The sequence below is a fragment of the Notolepis coatsorum genome (genome assembly GCF_963971535.1).
Source record: "Notolepis coatsorum genome assembly, chromosome: 17".
NCBI classification, from domain to species: Eukaryota; Metazoa; Chordata; class Actinopteri; order Aulopiformes; family Paralepididae; genus Notolepis; species Notolepis coatsorum.
The window spans coordinates 109,694,094-109,714,587 of NC_140181.1; the positions used below are offsets into that span (position 1 = coordinate 109,694,094).

General features: G+C 43.4%; 1 protein-coding gene across 1 annotated transcript in view; it reads left to right on the forward strand.

The window, feature by feature from the left end:
- The window catches only part of LOC311243725 (Na(+)/H(+) exchange regulatory cofactor NHE-RF1-like), a 69,071-nt gene that overhangs the window by 27,130 nt on the left and 21,447 nt on the right, over positions 1-20,494 (forward strand). The window contains exon 2 of the mRNA XM_084333059.1: positions 14,922-15,098. Coding sequence (XP_084189185.1) covers positions 14,922-15,098 — 177 coding nt within the window. The remainder of the gene's footprint in view (positions 1-14,921; positions 15,099-20,494) is intronic.

A 20,494-nucleotide genomic window follows, 5' to 3' on the forward strand; every position in this document is an offset into this window, starting at 1 on the left:
TCATTAACTCTGTGGCTCGCGGCCGGTCATCATTAACTCGTCCAGAGAACAGGAGGATCAGGGTTTGTTGTGATGATGAGTCAGTTGATGAGTCTCCAGGGTGGAGCGCCATCGGAGTATTCGGTGAAAACACTTCCTGTATTTTTGGTAGGGATGCACCGATCCGACTTTTTCAGTCCCGATACCGATACCGATACTTGGGTTTGGGTATCAGGCCAATACCGATACCGATCCGATACCCATTGTCCAAATGTTTTTTCCCAAAAAGTTACAAATTTCTTATTTAATCCATGTTTTTTTTTAAATTTTATATTAAAATATATTTAGTTTTTAAGAATTGTAAAGGATCACAAGTGTGTTTTTGATTTGTTGTAAACAAAGACAGAAAATAAACTTCATTCATTCAATTTATAAACTGTATGCTTCACTGTCACTCAGTGTGTGGAAGAGACTGGGATCATTCTTTTGTGCAACAAGGCAACATCAGGCTCGACTTAAAACATCACTTTCCTAACTTAGGTCGCTTTCACATATAGTTTTGGTGGACTCGGTGCGGTTCTGGTGGTGAAGTTGCAACATTGTTGCATTCTTCATTTGGTTCGCCTGCGTTCACATAGAAATCTGTCATGCGGACCGAGACCTTCTGAACAATGTCACGCGGTCAAAAAGGGCGCTTGTCTATTGGACAGTGGCAATGTGTGTGTGGCTGCGAGCCCGTGTGTGTGTGTGTCTGTGTGTCTGCGAGCCCTCCAGATCAGCGGAGGCGAGTTTTGACATGGCATTGATCCATTGTTCCATTGAAGCACATTACCACCATCCTCTCGCTAAACACCACGTTGTTTTTATGAGTGCCCACAAGTAGCTGTTTTATTAATAATGTAATAAGCCGCGTTTTTTCTTCCTTCTTCCCAAGATGCACAGATATATAGATAGATAGATAGAGAGATAGATGCAGTGTGCTTGTTTTGCAGTGAATGAATGCTGCGAGCAGTGGTAAGGTAATAATAGTATTGACGTGGCATTGATCCATTGATCCAATGCCGTGCGCCTCGGTAATAATAATAAGCCGCGTTTTTTCTTCCTTCTTCCCAAGATGCACAGTTAGATAGATAGATAGAGAGATAGATAGAGAGATAGATAGATAGATAGATAGATAGATAGATAGATAGATGCAGTGTGCTTGTTTTGCAGTGAGTGCTGCGAGCAGTGGTAATAATAATCACTTCCTATATTTGGTTCGCGTTTGGTCCGATGAAGCGAACCGAGACCGACGTTTTCAGGCGGACCAGAGTTCGCCTGTTTGGTCCGCGAACCGAGTTCGACACGCATTCACACAAACCCGAAAAACCGGACTATCGAATTCTGGTCCGAAAGTCCGGACCAAACAGCCCCTGTGTGAAAGCGACCTTAGTGAAACTAAATGTAACAAATTAACACATAGATATAAATGTACTGAATGGTTATTTCTTATAATTATTATTATTATTGTTTTAAAATCCGATATATATATATTTTTTTACCAATACCCGATCCAGCTATTTTACTGATATCGGCGGCCGATACCGATACCAATACCGGCACTGTCGTCGTCGTCCACAGAACACGGTAAGACGGGAGTTCCCCCCTGATAGGAGGCCGAGTGATACTGAGGTCTCTACTGTATGTGCCATGTTGACTCATCATCACGTACCCAGGCAGTAAATACAAAGGCGGATATTATCGTCTTCATCGGACAGGCGTGTGTCTGTTCTCGCTGCTGCCGACGCCATTATTACGTTGTGTGTGTTGACTGAGCTGTTTGAACACCGTCCGTATGATTCACCCTTCAGAGCAGTCGGTGATGATGATATACGCCGTGGCGTTCTGTGGAGGGTCATGCCTTGTTCTATACAGTACCTGTTGGGTTTCTGCCAACATGTTTCAAATGACACCCGTCGTTATGAGTTATGGTCGTCATGTAGGAAGCAGTATAGGGACTTTCCCCCCCCCCACTTGAACCCTTTCACTACCACACTACCGACGGTTAACCTTTCACTACCACTACCGAAGATTAACCTTTCACTGCCACTACCAAAGGTTAACCTTTCACTACCACACTACAGGAGGTTAACCGTCTGTAGTGTGGTAGTGAAAGGGTTAACCCTTTCTAGTGTGGTAGTGAAAGGGTTAACCGTCTGTAGTGTGGTAGTGAAAGGGTTAACGCTTTCTAGTGTGGTAGTGAAAGGGTTAACCGCCTCTAGTGTGGCAGTGAAAGGGTTAACCCTTTCTAGTGTGGTAGTGAAAGGGTTAACCGTCTGTAGTGTGGTAGTGAAGGGGTTAACCCTTTCTAGTGTGGTAGTGAAAGGGTTAACCGTCTGTAGTGTGGTAGTGAAAGGGTTAACCGTCTGTAGTGTGGTAGTGAAAGGGTTAACCCGTTCTAGTGTGGTAGTGAAAGGGTTAACCCTTTCTAGTGTGGTAGTGAAAGGGTTAACCCTTCTGTCTTTATTAAACACACGTCACACCGACAGGAAGTGAGTTGCAGCCGAGTTCAGACATAAAATGCAAACAATATTTATTTAGCTAAACTGGAGCTGAATGAGTTAGAACCAGTTTGGTTAGAAGTTCCGGTAACTAATTACAGAGTCGGAGAGAAAAATGTGACTCTGAAAATAACTTTAACTCACATCAGCATTTACATTTGGTATTTTAGCTGACGCTTCTATCCAAAGCCGCACTTACGAAATTATGTAGATTTCTTTTTACAGACTTGTTATATTGGACGTAGCCAGTGAATCATTCAATTAATATGATTACCGTAGTTGTACAATGAGTTACCTTTATGGTTAAAGGTAATATGATAGCTGTGTTCCATTGTCAACATTATTGGTCTTTTGTATTGTCGGTGCTTCTTGCATGATTTTTTTGGCATGAGATGTGTGAGCATGGAGCCAGTTGATTCCAGAGTGTGTTCTGTCGAGGTGTGGGCTTAGTGATCCACGGTGATCCTCTGGCCTTTCTCAAGTTGAACATTATTATTCTAAGAAACGGGTGCGGAGCTGCGGCTCCAGGCCAGGGTGACATGATTACATTTACATTTGGTCACTTAGCTGTAGGTAGGGATGGGTACCGTTCACATTTGAACCGATACGGTACCGGTACCTGTGAATCGATACCGGTACCCAACGGTACCTTTTTTCTGTACTTTAGTCTCTAAAAATGTAATCTACCTACCTCGGTTACGAAAAAAATAAATCCAAACTTCAAATAACCACACTTTCGACCGTTTTCGGCTTGCCATTGCCCCGACTGCTTTGTTGTTGAATCAAGTCAAATCCTAGGTGTGCGTGTGAACGTTGACATGAACATAAAAAAGTAAAAAAGAAAAAAGGCAAAAGAAATCATAAAAAAATATAAATACTCTGTAGTACCAACGTGTTTTGGTAAGTACCTTTTTAAAAGTACCGAATTCGGTACCCATCCCTACTTAGCTGACGCTTTTATCCAAAGGGACTTACAAGTTCTGTACGACAAGTCATCAGGAAGGAAGGGCACAACTCTTATCAGCTGAGAGTAACAATGTTCATCAAAGTGTTGAGTGCTACAGTGTAGGTTAGTTTATTAGGACAAGTGCATGACTTTGATGATTACATGCAACAAGGAAGTTGACTTGCCTAGAAACGATTTTTTTTTTATCCACTTTTTCTCCCATTTTCTATATTTTCTCCCATCCCAATTTCGTATCATCCAATTCAACCCTCCCCTGTCACGGACGCTGTTTCTTGCCTCCCACAAGCCGGCTGCAATGTGGACTAAGTCATACATAGCACAAGTCCCCTCCGGTACTTGAGGTAACAGCAGTCGCATCTTTTCACCTGCGCAGCTCGATCTCTCAGTGGCGAGGAGTAACGCGTGGGAGGCTCACGCTGCCCCCGACACTTCCTGATTCCACTGCGCAGGCGCACCAACCGACCTGTAGGAGTCGCTGTCCACAACGCCCGATCCCCACCCATCAGTTTCCCACCCCCTAATACGGCCAATGTGTATTAGTACGGACGACCAGCTAAACTGAAAGCAATGTGGAGCGCTGGGCTCGAACAGGCAAGCCCAGCGTCTCCAGATTTTGTGGCGAGCGCCTTGCCCACTACGCCACGTAGCCGCCCCACTTGCCTAGAAACTCTTTAACATTAACGTGATCTACACGGGCCTATTCTGTGAAGATAACATTTTTGAAAGGCTTTTTAATGCATTAAATCATGACTGATGAACGGGGCCGGACCTGGCACATTAACCACCGCCTGTGTCGCCTATAGGTAGCTCCGCCCTAGCCTCGACTTTACCTTCCTTCTTAGCCTGCCACGTCAAACCCATGGAACGTATGCAAGCTAGCTTGGAAACCAGAGCTATAGGAACTGGATAGGCCTAAATCGGAAGACATGTTTTGCTGGATACCAGAGTAAACTAGCGGATGTGGCATTGATCTGTACACGGAACGGTAAAAAACTTTAACCTTTGACGTTCAACTCTTCTCATTCAGGGAACTCTCGCCAAAGATGACGAGATCAATCATGTTGTGACAAAGCACATCCACAAACACTTAGTGATGTGACGTTTGCGAACGATCCGACTCTTTTGAATGGCTCTTTGGTACGAACGAAGGGAGCCGAGTCATACTTGGTGTGGGAGCCGTTATTATTTCAGCCAGAGGGTGGAATTCCGAAAACTGCGACATTGAATCGTTCACTTCACAGTCGTGGTGGTGTCTCTCGATCCAAGCGCAAAATTCTGCATTTAACATTGCAACAAGCATGATTAATTTACAATCTATTTAGCCCCTCTGCGTTCTATAATGCGGATATAAGTGTTTGTTTTCTTTACTGTAAGAACGAATCTGGAACGTTTTCAGATTACTTAATTTAGGGACTGTTTTGGGATGACCTCTCACCTTAAGATAGACCTATACCTTTTCATTCACACTTTGGTGGACGTTTAATACCACACTGATGTTGGATATCATACATTTTAACGGTTTGAGGCTTTGTGTCCAGGGGCTTTAAGTATCTAAAGTTTGAATCTGATCCAAATCTGATCCAAATCTTATCTTACCATTATCCTAGTGATTATTCTGCGGATAAAGCATAGATTTAGATTCAAGACTGATAAACCAAGTAACCCAGCCCCCTAAAAAAAAAAAAGAGAGAATGATTAGTCATTCCTGGAAAGGAACGGAGCCAAAAGATCCGTCTCTCTTCAAAGAGCCGTAATTCCCATCACTGCAAACACTGAACAACGCAGTGCTCCCCACAGATTGCCAGTTTACTTGGTGTGGTCGCCTTCAAGCGGGTTTGTGGGGGTTGGTTGGTTGAGGGATGGGAGTTGCACCATAAAGGACTGCTGCTGTTCATGTGCCCATGAATGATGGAAGGAGGGAGTGGAGCAGATGATGGAATGGAACGTGGTCTCAGCATTTCTGGGAGATGACGAACTCGGTATGAAACTTTTCGAAAAATGTACTCGGGTGGGTGAAATATCACCTGGGTTGCATTAGGATTGGGTACCTTTCACATTTTGAACCGGTACCGGTTCCTGGAATTCGGTATCTCTACCCAACGGAACCTTTTTTTCGGTACTTAACTCTCTCTGTAATAGCGTTTTCTTTTTCTTTTTTCTTTAGAACATTTTGTTATTTATTGTTGCAACACACCACACAAACTAAATTGCATGAATATCAAAATCTTCTGGCTAGCCTAAGTACATATGTAAGGGATAATGTATAGCTATGAGGTCATTGTCGCAAAATTGTCGTAGTGAAGGTAAATAATTTTGCGACAATGACCGAGTATAGCTATACATTATCCCGCTTATTACATGGCTAACTTACTAACAATATACCTAATTCATTTTACACCATCGACAAGACGAGATCAAATGCAGACGCAGTTGTTCTGTGGCTCCTAAATGTTATGAGATTACTAGTAGAAGAGGAATCCTACTAAATGTTATGAGATTACTAGTAGAAGAGGAATCCTACTAAATGTTATGAGATTACTCGTGGAAGAGAGATCCTACTAAATGTTATGAGATTACTAGTAGAAGAGGAATCTTACTAAATGTTATGAGATTACTAGTAGAAGAGGAATCCTACAAAATTTTATGAGATTACTAGTAGAAGAGGAATTTTACTAAATGTTATGAGATTACTAGTGGAAGAGAGATCCTACTAAATCTTATGAGATTACTAGTAGAAGAGAGATCCTACTAAATGTTATGAGATTACAACCATATAATATTCACCATAACATGCATTTTGTTTTCACATCAAACTAACACCTCCAGAGTCACTGTCGCTCCATCTAGATGGAGACATGGATAAATGCCTTCTCTGAAAGATGGTTATCTACACATGTCAGCTGGGGCAGGCCGACATGGAAGAAATTACCACGTTATCGTTCTTAAGCAATCACATAAGGGATTTGTAAACATCTGCCTGTGTAAATTCACCTTCCCAATCCCCCAGGGATCTTAAATGATGTGCATCACATTGGAAAAAAACTTTATTTCAGTGTGTTCAAACCTCAAACTCTATGACAATAGCACTCAAAGTGACTCTTCCTGTTGTGTAAGAAAATACAGAGTGTTTCCTTTTCAAAAGAGGCCTTTCCTTTCAAATAGCATCCAATTTGCTTTCAGTGTCCAATCGACAGGCGTTTTATGCAAAAATGTCCAGGCCTGTTAAAGAGGTTAAATGATATGCATCACATTGGTCTTCGTGGCAATGTAAAGTGTGATATCAAACCAAAACTCTGTCATTTTATAAATAATAGCAATATCCTATATTCACTGAAATATAGGACTATATAGTGACTTTGGGCCGCTCGATGCGAGGGAGATGTAGGTCATCTCGATGCTGCTGTGGGCTCCTGAACAGATGCCATTGTGCCGCAGTACTAATTTGTGGTTTTCCTGCCTGAGGCTCACGGCTCACAAGCTGAACGGTATAAAGCAGAGAGAGCGAAGACTAGAGACCAAGGCAGAGGTTGTGCCGTCTTCAAGTAGTCTTAATTTTCAATAAATCTAATTTAGAGTAAATTAAATTACAAGCCATTTATTTCTCACAAACTATTAGGAGTAGGGATGTCCAATATTATCGGCCTACCGATATTGGCATACAAATGTGATATCGGAAAATATCGGTTTAAAAAAAAAATATATATATATATATATTTTTTTTTACATTTATTTACCCAGGCAAGCAAGTAAGAACAAATTATAATTTTATTTATTGTCAAAAGTATGCATAATGTTGTGTTAATTACACGACAAGAGATATGTAATGTTAATTACCTGAAATTATTACGTTTTTTGGGGGGGGGGGGGGAACCCTGCATATATCGGTATCGGTTGATATCGGTATCGGAAATTAAGAGTTGGACAATATCGGTATATCGGTATCGGTAAAAAAGCCAATATCGAACATCCCTAATTAGGAGCTATTAGCATTTGAACCTGTGTTTTAGTTTTTGAGACAGAACCGGAGACAGAAATTGTCAGCATGTGTTAACATTGCCAATGGAAATGCACGCAAGCGTGTATATATTTTTTCTTCGCTTCATGCCCCATAGACTTCCACTAGCGTTAGTAACAAATACTGATGCTTTCTGCTTCAAATATCTCACAACACACCTGGTGCAGGTGCCTTTTCAACGTGTTATGCTGGTGACTGTTACGTCAACACATTTGTACGTCATGAAAACAAAACGCCTCCCATAACCCTTTCACTACCACACTATATAAGGTTAACCCTTTCACTACCACACTATATAAGGTTAACCCTTTCACTACCACACTACAGACAGTTAACCGTCTCTGTAGTGTGGTAGTGAAAGGTTAACCTTCTGTAGTGTGGTAGGGAAAGCATTACCCCTTTGTAGTGTGGTAGTGAAAGGTTAACCTTCTGTAGTGTGATAGTGAAAGCATTAACCCTTTGTAGTGTGGTAGTGAAAGGTTAACCTTCTTTAGTGTTCTAGTTAAAGGTTAACCTTCTTTTTTATTTTATTTTTTAAACACATAAACAAACATGACAACACACGATAAGATACACAAGCATTAATACACAGTGTATATCCAACGAAATTACCATTTATACCAATGTCTTATACAGGATATACCCCTAATACCTGTTATCTAAAAACTTACACACATATGCTCCAGCTCGAACCCCCCCCTCCCGGACCCCTCTTTGGATAGTACCTCCATTATCCCTCGCTCCTAACCAGACACTACCATTATAAGCTATCTTTTATTCTCTCCACCACTTCTAACCACATTGTCATTTTGGATTCATTGAGACCCAGAATTCTTGCTGTAGATATTTCTTGATAAATCACATCGAGATATGTAAGAAACCAAACTTTCCGGCACATTTTTTCCGGTTGAAACCAGCGTGATGCTATCAGCTTTTTAACCACTGTGATACCCGATAAAACCAATCTCTTTAGCTGTGGATGTACTGCAAACTCAAAAACATCATTCAATAGTAATACAGAGGGGTGTACAGGTATATTCCAAGATACGAGTTTTGATAATTGTTGGGTCACATCTTTCCAGAATATCTTAACTGGTGGGCAGTCCCAATACATGTGCATAAATGTCCCTTCGTCCCCATTTGTACATTGGGAGCATTTGGAGTCTTGTTTAAGACCCATTCTGTTCAGTCTTATAGGAGTCAAGTATGTCCTGTGAATATAGTTAAGATTGATTTGTTGATGGTCCGGGTTCCTTGATGTAAGTCGGACATTTGCCCAGGCTCCTTGCCAATCAAAGTCACTTTCCAGGTCTGGTATATCCCTCCTCCAGACAGAGTCTAGTTGGAGGGTTTCATACGAGGACGTTAGTAATTGATGATAAAAATCTGAAACAAAACCTCTCGATGTCTCTCTTTCATAGAAGAATTTGTGGTATCTGTGGTGTTCAATTGGTATGTCTAATGGAACACTGTGAGACTTCAAACATAGCCGTAACTGTATGTAAAAAAGCCATGTGGACTTGGTGAGATAAAATGTCTTGCATATTTCTCCATAACTACAAAAACCCTGTTTGTTAAAAACATCCCCTAATGAGTGTATGCCTTGCTCTTCCCATATAGGGAATCTTATAGGTCGTTTTTCAATTAAGAGTGCATTGTTGTTGAATAAGGGAGTATGATTGTGCCATTTATGTGGGTTAGGATATTTTTTTGTGTTTCACGCCATATCCGGATCGCATGAGTAATTATGGGGCCAAATTTCCGTTCACAGTGCTTGATTGGTATTTTAGTGTATGCTATGTCCTTCAGTCTATGTGGGGCTACTATGTTTTCTTCTAATTTTCTCCAGGATACTAATGCTTGGGGATCAAACCATGTTGTCAATGGTCTTAATGTGTACGCCTTAAAAAAGGTTAACCTTCTGTAGTGTGGTAGTAAAAGGTTAACCTTCTTTAGTGTTCTAGTTAAAGGTTAACCTTCTGTAGTGTGGTAGTGAAAGGTTAATCTTCTGTAGTGTGGTAGTGAAAGCGTTAACCCTTTGCAGTGTGGGAGTGAAAGCGTTAACCCTTTGCAGTGTGGCAGTGAAAGCGTTAACCCTTTGCAGTGTGGTAGTGAAAGCGTTAACCCTTTGCAGTGTGGTAATGAAAGTGTTAACCCTTTGCAGTGTGGTAATGAAAGTGTTAACCCTTTGCAGTGTGGTAATGAAAGCGTTAACCTTCTCTGTAGAGTGGTAATGAAAGCGTGTCAACTATTTGTAGTGTGGTAGTGAAAGCGTTAACCCTTTGCAGTGTGGTAATGAAAGCGTTAACCCTTTGCAGTGTGGTAGTGAAAGCGTTAACCCTTTGCAGTGTGGTAATGAAAGCGTTAACCCTTTGTAGTGTGGCAGTGAAAGCGTTAACCCTTTGCAGTGTGGTAATGAAAGCGTTAACCCTTTGCAGTGTGGTAGTGAAAGCGTTAACCCTTTGCAGTGTGGTAGTGAAAGCGTTAACGTGGAGCCTCTCCGTCTCTCTCCACTGTTAGCTTGTTTTCTTACGGAGTGGCAGAGAGACCCGTGTCCCTGTGTGTTTGTTTACCCTGCGAGTCTCTGCTTCTTCAGCAAACAACAAAAACCCGCTGCTAGGGGACCAGAGGAAGCTCACAGGAAACGGGACGGAGAGAGAGAGAGAGAGAGAGGGAGAGAGAGAGAGAGAGAGAGAGCGAGTGCGGAGAGAACAGCTGCTGCCACGTCCAGAGAGAGAGATGCCCGCTGGGAGGGCTGAATGAGGGAGTTTGTATTAATGACATGCCATGCAGATTAGTGACGCCCCCCCCCCCCGGGTAACAGCTCTTTATGAGTAATTTCAGATGGTAAATACTAAATAGAGAGAGAGAGAGAGGCATTTTAAGAGCATAATTATGAACGGTATTTAAGTATAACGGGCGGCGTGGTTAAGGGCTATTAAAATACACAATTTTGCTATCGGCACAAGTGGGGGGGGGGGGGGGGATACAGAGTAGGACGGGAGAATACGGAATACAGGTGAACATGCTGAGACGGAACGAGGCAAGACGTCGTGGACGATGTAACAAACGGGCAGACGGACGTACGTTAAGTAACGGCACACTTGCTTAATGTGTGTTGTTGTCACTTCCAACAGAGGGCCCTTTAACCCCTAAAGCGTAGGAGCTGACGGAGGAGAAGCTCAGCCTGGCGCTCCTCCTCCTCCTCCTCCTCCTCCTCCTCCTCCTCCTGTTCCTGTCAGCGCGCCCAGGCCGCTCCTCGGGGGGTCTCTCTGTGCCCCACGGTGGCCGACAATGATGGACTTTGTCCCGGGGAGAGAGAGCTCTGAGCTCCCCTGATCTCCGGCCAGCCACCCTGGAGGTGCTTGTCAACCCCCTACACCCCCCCCCCCCTCCCCTCCCTCCCTCCCTCCCTCTCTCCCCTCCGCAACCTCACGAGGACTTGCCTCTTTTTGCACATGAACTCTGGACAACTGCGGCGCAGGGAATCGGGGGTACTACGGGCGCTTGGCACGTTCGCACGTGTGGAGACTAAAAGATACTGCGCTTGGTTTTAGAGGAGGCGTCTGGGTACTAGAGCGATGGGCATGATGACGCGGGAAGGTTGGAAAAAGTGGCCGACCTCCTCGGTCCCCGTGTACGGAGGATCGACAACATGTTTATTTAACTAGTAGCATGTAACTCGACATCCCACTAAATAAAACTTAGCGCTGGTTAGTTTACTTCCTGTTTGGGCGCTAGAGATCGGAGAACGTCGTCCCACTCTGAATGGTAAACTAATTTGCACATACTGTGTATGTCTCTACAGCCCCTCCCTCCGATGAACGTGCAGTTAAGGTCAGGAGTCCGGTGCATGATGTGCGAAAGGGGCTTATTATTATTATATGTGTCTTGTGGTGTGCGAGATTGAGAACAGGCTATGGATATGAGACGGAGAGAGAGGGGGGAGATTTATGCAGATGGTAAGCGAAGGAGGCATCTCCGTCCTCCTCCTCCCCGTCTCAGATTGTCTGTAGATTCCCACAGGGAGAGAGGTGGCCGCCTCTCCGTCTCCTGAGCCCGGGACACATCCTCCTCCCTGCCCCGCGCCGTGCGGCTAAATGGATTATACGGCTCTCATTCGCCTCAGCTGACTGATCCAAATGCCCATTGAGCGAACATGCCACTAAAGATATCTTCTGTGTGTCTGTGTCTGTGTCCCTTAGGGCTGACCTTCGTTTTTTTCTTTTTTGGAATTCGAAGCTTCGGGGCCGAGATTCGATTTTAATTCGAAGCTTCGAAATAAATTTTTAAATAAAAAAAAAATTACATTTTGATGAAATATTGTAAGCCGTCATTTGAGGCTTTATAAAAGCAGCACAATGAACACAAATGTGTTCAGTGCCGAGTCCGACCTCGTCTTAAATAACAAACAGCATTGCTTGTTGTAGTTAACAAAGAGAGGCAGAGTTGATTTTGAAAAAAAAAATATATATATTCATATATATATTTTTTTTTACATAATCGAATTTTATTTTCATATTCGAATCCCATGCCCATCGAACGAAGCTTCGAAGCTTCCAAGTATTTAAGACAGCCCTAGTGTCCCTTGTTACGAAAGTGAGACGCTTCTACTTTTATCATACTCTTATTTGAGGTGGCAAGATAAGCTATCTCTCTCTTTCTTCTTAAAAACATTCTGACGGTTTAAATTCCACCAGGGCTGTAAATATCATTCTTATCTCTATTAGCCGATTATTTAGTTCAACGTGACCCCCCCCCCCCCCCCCCCCGTTTCTATCCTCTAAAGTTCAATTTAATGATCGTCTTCAAAACAACACCCTCCTGCCAAACATTCCGCCCCATTTAGGTGGGGGGGGGGGGGGGTTGTGTGTAAGGGACACATTGATTCAATCAATCAATCTGCACAGTGATTGATTGAATGAAAATTTTATTTAACAGATTGCAGAATGGGTAGAATACAGTACGGCTCAATACACACAATTGTTAAGGGGATGCAGACCAGAGAAAGACTTTCGTCTTGTTTACATCAGGCTCCCCCCTTTTCAATTCATTGTGAATTGTAAGTAAGGGTGCAACTTGCTCCGTGCAATCCATTCTTTGTGGATCTAGCCCATCTGTATTCTAAGGCTGAGACCACGTATCGATAATTATCGATAACTGCGTGATATCGATAAGTGGCATCACATATCGATATATTTGCATATGTTAAAAAAAAATATATATAATAAAAATAAGTTAAAACATCCCCATTTCATGCAAGTTCAGTGCATTCAATATGCAGCGCACTCCTCCATCACATCCAGAGACCAGCGACCGTAACATGAGAAGGATCACTGTGGTGGTTTTGAACGGGGAAATCTGTAACACTAAAGATGGCGGCAACGACAAAAGAATTGCTGCAAAAATAAACATAAGTTTGTTGTTTAAATCATTTTCTTATAATAATTTTTTAATACTAATAGAAATATCGATATTTATTGATAATTTGGTCCCCGATTTATTGATTCTTCCAAATGGCATATCGTCTCTCAGCCTCTTAGTGCATCCCACCAGAAAACGTAGCCCTTGTGATTAATCAGTAATTGAGAAGTGCGTAAGAGGGCTTAAATACTTAACTCGGGCATAGCCCCTGTCTGCGGCGGGATTAGCCCACACTATAGGACATAGGATGTGAGGTCAGTGGTAGCTTGGACACACCCCCCCACACACACACACACACACACACACACACACACACACACACACACACACACACACACACACACACACACACACACACACACACACACACACACACAGAGAGAGCTTAGTTAAAGACGTGTCCCCATTCAGGTTCATACCATACTTTAACTTGAGGCTAAATGCTTGAGGAATGCTTGGTAGTAGGGCTGTCCCCGACTAAGGATTTGGATGGTCGACTATGATTGGCCAAAATGTTCCGTTAGTCGACTATTGGTCGACTAAAAAAAAATAAAGTATATTTAAAAAAAAGAAGAAAAAAAATTACATTTTTTATTTATTTTTTTATCATTCCATTTGGGCTGTGGGGGGTGAAGCTTAATGTCTGAAGGAGTCGACTGAAGGCTTCTTGTCCTCTGCAAAAGCATGCAATTGGTCCACTGATGGATACATCTTGATATTTGTCTAGTCTAGTGTGTTCATTAGATGGTGAAATCCTCTTTCAGTGCCTCTGTGCCTGTTTTCTTAGGCAGTTATCCTCTGGTATGCGTGCCATTAGCGTTAGCCACGCTTCTAGGCCTCTTTTCTTTTGGAAAGAATGATAAAAAAAAAAAAAATTATATTTTTTATTTTTATTTTTTTTACTATTCGACTAAGAGGTTGGGTAGTCGACTACGGCTCCTTTCGACCAATTAGTCGACTAATCGATTAATAGGGGTCAGCCCTACTTGGTAGTAGTAGTCATACCGTCTCTATTTATATAATACACTGTACATGCATCTGATTAGCACTAGACTCAGTAATACTAACTTGTATATTTTGTAGTGTACCCAATTTAACCACCTGTACATTGTCTATTACTGTTGCACTTTACTGCTACATTTGCACTCTGGTTGGATGCCAAACTTATTTTCGTTGTACTGTACTTGTGCTGCATGAATGATGACGATACATTTTAATCTAATCTTAAGAATTTTCCTTCCTACACACCATACAGTCTTATGTTGTACACACACGATATATTTGAGTAGCGCTCTCCACTGTTTTCTCCTCCTTTGTTTCATCACTCCTTCCGTTGTCTGTCTCTTCTGCTTTTTTAAGCCTCGCTTGACGTTTTCATTGCCAACACGGCCGCTATCGGTGTACAGTACTAGACGAAAAGGGAAGTCGCTCACTCTCACAACAACCCTTACTTCAGGACATCACTGCAGGGCGTTTGACCAGGGCTAGCGTTTTTGAATCTCTCCAAAAAAAACAATGGTAACTACTCTTTTTAACCGTAATCTGTGTGTGTGAGGTTAAGGACCGTTTGATGGGTAGATCGTAAGTCTACATCTGCCTGCTGTCTCTAAATGTTTTTTTTAGATTTCTATTGGGTTTTTACTACCGGGCAGTCCGGTAGAGCGAGCGAGAGACAGAGAGAGAGAGAGAGAGAGAGGAGGAACGGGAGACAGAGCAGGGGGAAGACATTCGGCAAAGAACGCCGGGTCCGGGAATCGAACCCGGGTCGGCCGTGTTGCGACGCAGCGCATTACGTGGTTCGCACACTCTGGCGCCCCCTGTCTGCTGTCTCTGACGGCTCTGCTATCTCTCTCCTTTTCTAGAGGGAAGACCTTGTGGTTTTCAGGTTATTATTTTGAATTCCAAAGCGGACGCCCTCGTCTCCGACGGGTTATAAGTAACTTATTATCGGTACATCGCAGACTTTAACATGTCGTCTCCTCTGGTGTTTTTTCAGGAGGAGGAGAAGGTGGTTTGCTTGCGGCCGCGCCTCTGCCACATGAAGAAGGGAGCGAACGCTTTCGGCTTCAACCTGCACAGCGAGAAGACCAAACCGGGCCAGTTCATCAGGGCCGTGGACGACGACTCCCCCGCCCAGAGCGCCGGCCTTCTGGCCGGGGACAAGATCTTACAGGTGAGAGAGACGAGCGGTGACCAGGGAGGGTGCGTGAATATTAAAGGCAACCAACTTGTGTTCAGCCTTTCGTTCAGCGTTTCTCTGATTGGCCACACGGCCACGTGACCGCGCGGCAGAGAGTTGCGCCACTTCCCAATGACTTGTTTTGTTTACATCAGGGTGAACGCTGTTGTATTCGCAAATATTAGAGCCAGCTTATGTAATTGGTTTGTCATGACAAAACAATAAAAATCGCTACTTTACATCAGGGTGAACGCTGTTACACTGCCACCACCCACTTCAATGACAGAGCTCTCATATTTGCGAATGCATAAACTATATCTTAAATTATGGCTATGTGTCTAATATGGCTGTCGCGAAGTCATTGATAAGCGACAGCCATATTAGACACATAGCCATAATTTAAGATATAGTTTATGCATTCGCAAAATATGAGAGCTCTGTCATTGAAGGGCTTCTACAACGGAGCACGGCCGCTGCTGCTGGAGCTGGACCGAGTCAAGCCGGCGGCGGCGCACGGAAGCCGGGGACTAACCACCGCATCGCCCCGCTGGCGCTTCAGCAAGCAGCCTCCACTGATGTACAGTGACGAGTGAATCTGGTAGTGCGTTGGTTTATGACGTTAAAAACGCGAAATAACGCATAACATTACAGCTTACAGTTCCACACTGATGTACAGTGACACCCAGAGTTTCTAGTTACAGTAGTGACGCATGAATCGAGATAGTCCTAACACTGTAACAGTGTTTATTATTAAGAGTCAGATAGTCCTAACAGTGTTTATAGTCCTAACAGTGTTTATTCGTAAGAGTCAGATAGTCCTAACAGTGTTTATTAGTAAGAGTCAGATAGTCCTAACAGTGTTTATTATTAAGAGTCAGATAGTCCTAACAATGTTTATAGTCCTAACGGTGTTTATTATTAAGAGTCAGATAGTCCTAACAGTGTTTATTAGTAAGAGTCAGATAGTCCTAACAGTGTTTATTATTAAGAGTCAGATAGTCCTAACAGTATTATTAAGAGTCCTAACAGTGTTTATTATTAATTAACGTCATAAACGAACTACCAGATTTATTTTGCACCAGGGAACTTGAAGGTTCCTGCCGCACTCGCGGCAAAAGGGGGCGGGCTAGCGGCGTGGGGTCGTGGCCAATCAGAGAAAAGCTGAACACAAGTTGCCTTTAATATTCACGCGACCAGCGTATCTGTGGGGGGGGGGGGGGGGTGTATTATTAAGTACATTCAATAGCAAATTATGTCTCTACTTTTACTTAAGTAGAATTTGAATGGAGGACTTTTACTTTTAGAGTACTCGTTTATCTGGGTATTTATTAATATTACTTTCACTTAAGTAAAGGAACCGTGTACTTCATGCACCACTTCTCAAATAGCTCCTTTAGCTTGTGGCCAACGTCCCCACAACGACAAAAACAATAATTCATCACCTGCGGGGGGAGATTTGGTCCCCACAATGGCAGGAAAGCCAGGCTGCACACACTCGATCAAACCCAGAGAGACACACACACACACACAGACAAATAGACGTGTTTCTCGTTTATATAAACATACATTGTTTGAGCCAATCGGGCAATACCTGCCGAGTCACGTGACTCGAGTTCCCCCCTCCCCCCGCGCGAGCTGCTGCGCTAAAACAGACTAATGGTTGTCTCAAACGAAAAACGTTAAGATGCACGGCTGTGAGTGTGAGTCTTTCACCTTTTACATAATCTAGCTTTGGCATGGATTGATTGTTTAGATCGCTAGCATGGCTAACAAATGCAAATATATTGTAGCCTGGTCTGCCCCGTTGTTCTGACCAGGATTAAGTAAAAAGTAAGTAAGTAAGGGCGGCTGGGTGGCGCAGCGCACTAAGCGCTCGTCACCAACGCAAGAGACACTGGTATCGAATCCGGCTGTCAGCGTTGCCTCCGGCTTGGCCGGCCGACGGCCGTCATACTGGCTCGATTGGCAGAGTCAGCGGGAGGGAAGCCGGTGGGTGGGTCCGGGTCGTTGTAAACAGCGACTCCTACAGTTCGGTCGGGGCGCCTGCACAGCAAGGGAAGGATCTGGAGGGGGGTAGTGTGACCCTTCCACACGTTACACTCTCCCAGTGAGAGTCCGCGCTGCCAGGTGAAAAGACGCGGTGGGCTGGCTACACATGTGTCGGAGGAAGCACGTGATAGTCTCCGCCCTCCCAGGCCGACGGTAGGGGGTAGAGTGCGCAACGACCAGGAAGGGGATTGGGAATTGGCATAACGACTAACATTGGGATGGGAGAAAAACGGAAAAAGAAGGAGGAAAAAGATAATAAATAAATTTAAAAAAAAGTAAGTAAGTAAAATGTTATTTATATAGCGCCCTTCTCTTTACAGTGCTTTACAACAGTAATATATAACAACATATATCAATATATATCAATCAAATACAGTAAGGGGGAAACATTTGAAGGAAAGAATAAAACATTAAAATGAGCTAAAACAGGGGGCGGTCAGGTGGCGTAACAGAGATTGCATTCGTCACCAACCCGGGAGCGGCTGGATTCGCCTGTTCGAATCCAGCTCACAGCTCCGGGGTTGTCACCAGCTTGGCTGGCTGTTCACACTAATACAATTGGCAGTATTAGAGGGTGGGAGAAGCTGGCGGGGTGGGTCCGGGTCGTTGTAAACTGCGACTCCTACAGTTCGGTCGGGGCGCCTGCTAAGCGCGGATAGGATCTAGGGGCGGTAGTGTGATCCTTCCACACGCTACGCCCTCTCAGTGAGAATCCGCGCTGCCAGGTGAAAAGAAGCGGTTGATTGGCTGGACGTGTGTTGGAGGAAGCATGTGATAGCCTCCACTCTCCCAGACCGACTGTGGGGGGTAAGTGCGCAGCGACCAGGAAGGGGATTGGGAATTGGCATAACGACTAACATTGGGAGGGGAGGAAATCGGAGGAAAAAGGAGGGGGAAAAAGATTAAAAAATAAATAAAAATGAGCTAAAACAACAGAATAGACGACAAAAAAACTAAAAGACATGAACAAAAAACTGCTATGTGTTTTAAAAGCCTGCCTGTAGAGGTATGTTTTTAGCTGCCTTTTAAAATTAGTTCAGAGGTTTTCATGTTTAGGGGGAGGAGGGCGTTCCAGAGCCTTGGGGGGCTGTCACCGCGAAAGTTTCCTTTTGTGTTTTGAGCCTGGTCCCGGGCACCGCCTGCCAGGAGCTCCTGGTCGGACGACCGCAGTGACGTTCCTTTTTGCCTCCCTGATGCGCGCGCACACCGAGTCTGACATGGACGAGAAGCCTGCCTATACTGTACAGAAACTCTTGTCAATTCAACCAATTCAACATGGACATATATAAACTGCAGTTCACTGGCTGATGATGAACCCCTTGTTTCTCAGTTATAGAACGGTTAACAGGTTGGACATTAGGGGTGGGCGTCACCAGAGGCCTCACGATACGATACTAGATCACGATACTTGAGTCACGACACGACGGTATTTCGATACTAAATATATTGCGATGTGCTGAGTATTGCGGTGTTAATATTGCGATATATTGCGATTTATTACCTTTTTTCAACTGCAAAGTAAAACTTTGTCAACATGTTTTATCTAATAAAATAAAGTTCAGTCTGTTCATCTCACTTCAATAATTTTTATTGCAGAACGTGGTATTTTCTCAAGCAGACGGATGTCAACACTGTCATCTGTGTTGCATGTACCTGACAAACTGAACTGTTTGTATTACAGTCATATTCCAACTTAACTGAATGCAATGCATTAACTTAATGCAACTCAACTATTACAGCTATTGAAATGAACAATGCAAGTTCCTTATACAAAAGAAAAAAAATACCAATTTTCTTATTTTTCTTAATTAAATGTCGATACTTGGTGTCCCTGTATCCGATACAGTATCGCCACGCAAAGTATCGCGATACTACTACGTATCAATTCCCCCCCCCCCCCCCCCCACCCCCTATTGGACATGACAACGTTTTTCAATATCAGACGTTTTAAGAAAACCCACTCACACGCACGATAACTAGCTGTCCCTTCACTCTCTCCCTTACCCAACACCACAGCTGGGGTTCCAGTTACCCCTCTCCTCGTGACGTAATAGGATTACAACCAGTTTTACACAAAAACAAACCCATAAGCAAGCAAACATCCCAGACATCCACTAAACTCATGTGAGATGTGTGTATGTGTGAAAAATAGAGGCGAGAGAGAGAGATTAAGTGAGTTAAGTTAAGTGAGTGAATGAGTCGGGCTGGATATCGCTTCTTCGCTTCTTCGCTTCTCTCTCTCTCTCTCTCTCTCTCTCTCTCTCTCCTCTCTCTCTCTCTCTCTCTCTCTCTCTCTCTCTCTCTCTCTCTCTCTCTCTCCCTCTTCTTCGCTGGTGTATACGTACCGCTACACTTTGCCAGCTTCATATCGCAGCCAGGAAATTAACACAGACTGAAATTTACTTTTGATCTCCCGGGGCGACGGTATGTCTGTCATGTCATGTAATTTAATTTTAGCATTTTTATATTAGCTAAATCATAAAACGCGGGCCACTCATTTGCCAAACACTTCCGCCCCCCCCCCCCCCCCCCTCCCCCCTCCCCCCGAAGTTGCTGGAAGTCGTCCAACTTCTAAAGATTTCAATGGAGAGTCTGTCTGTTTTCTGGGGGTCGATGCCGTGCCGATCGAGTGCAGCATCGAGTGGAAATAACATTTAATGTTCTAATCACGAAAAGCCTCCTTCAGTTGTGTGTGTCGTGTGTGTGTCGTTCTGTGTGTACGTCCTCTGTGTAAGGAGTGGGTGAGAGAGTACCCAGGATATCTGCAGGTTTCAACAAGTTAAATCGATGACCTTTTTAATACCACTTAGAGAAAAATGTTGTGCCAATTTCACGACCATACTAGCAAAAAAAATAACAAACACATAGCGACTAGGGGCTGTCTTAAATACTTCGAAGCTTCGTTCGATGGGCATGGGATTCGAATATGAAAATAAATTCAAACCGATTAAAAAAAAATAATAATAAATAAAAAAAAAAAATTCTCTCTTTGTTAACTACAACAAGCTGTTTGTTATTTAAGATGAGGTCAGACTCAGCACTAATAGATTTGTGTTGCTTACAATATTTCATGAAAGCAAAGTGTTTCGTTTGTCTAAGACTTTACGCTGTAGGGTCCCCCTTATAAGGGGACCCTGCTGTTTTTATCATAGATTTATCAATACAGACTGTATTAATTTAATGTTGTGTTTTATTTTTCAAATGTAGCCAAGAGTAAAGAAAGACCTTAACCCTATCAAAACGGCAGTCAAAGTGTATATTTCGTTTGTTTACCGATGTTTTTAAGATTTACCGAAAATAAGAATTTATCGGAAAAATGCTAATTATATCTATCTTATCGT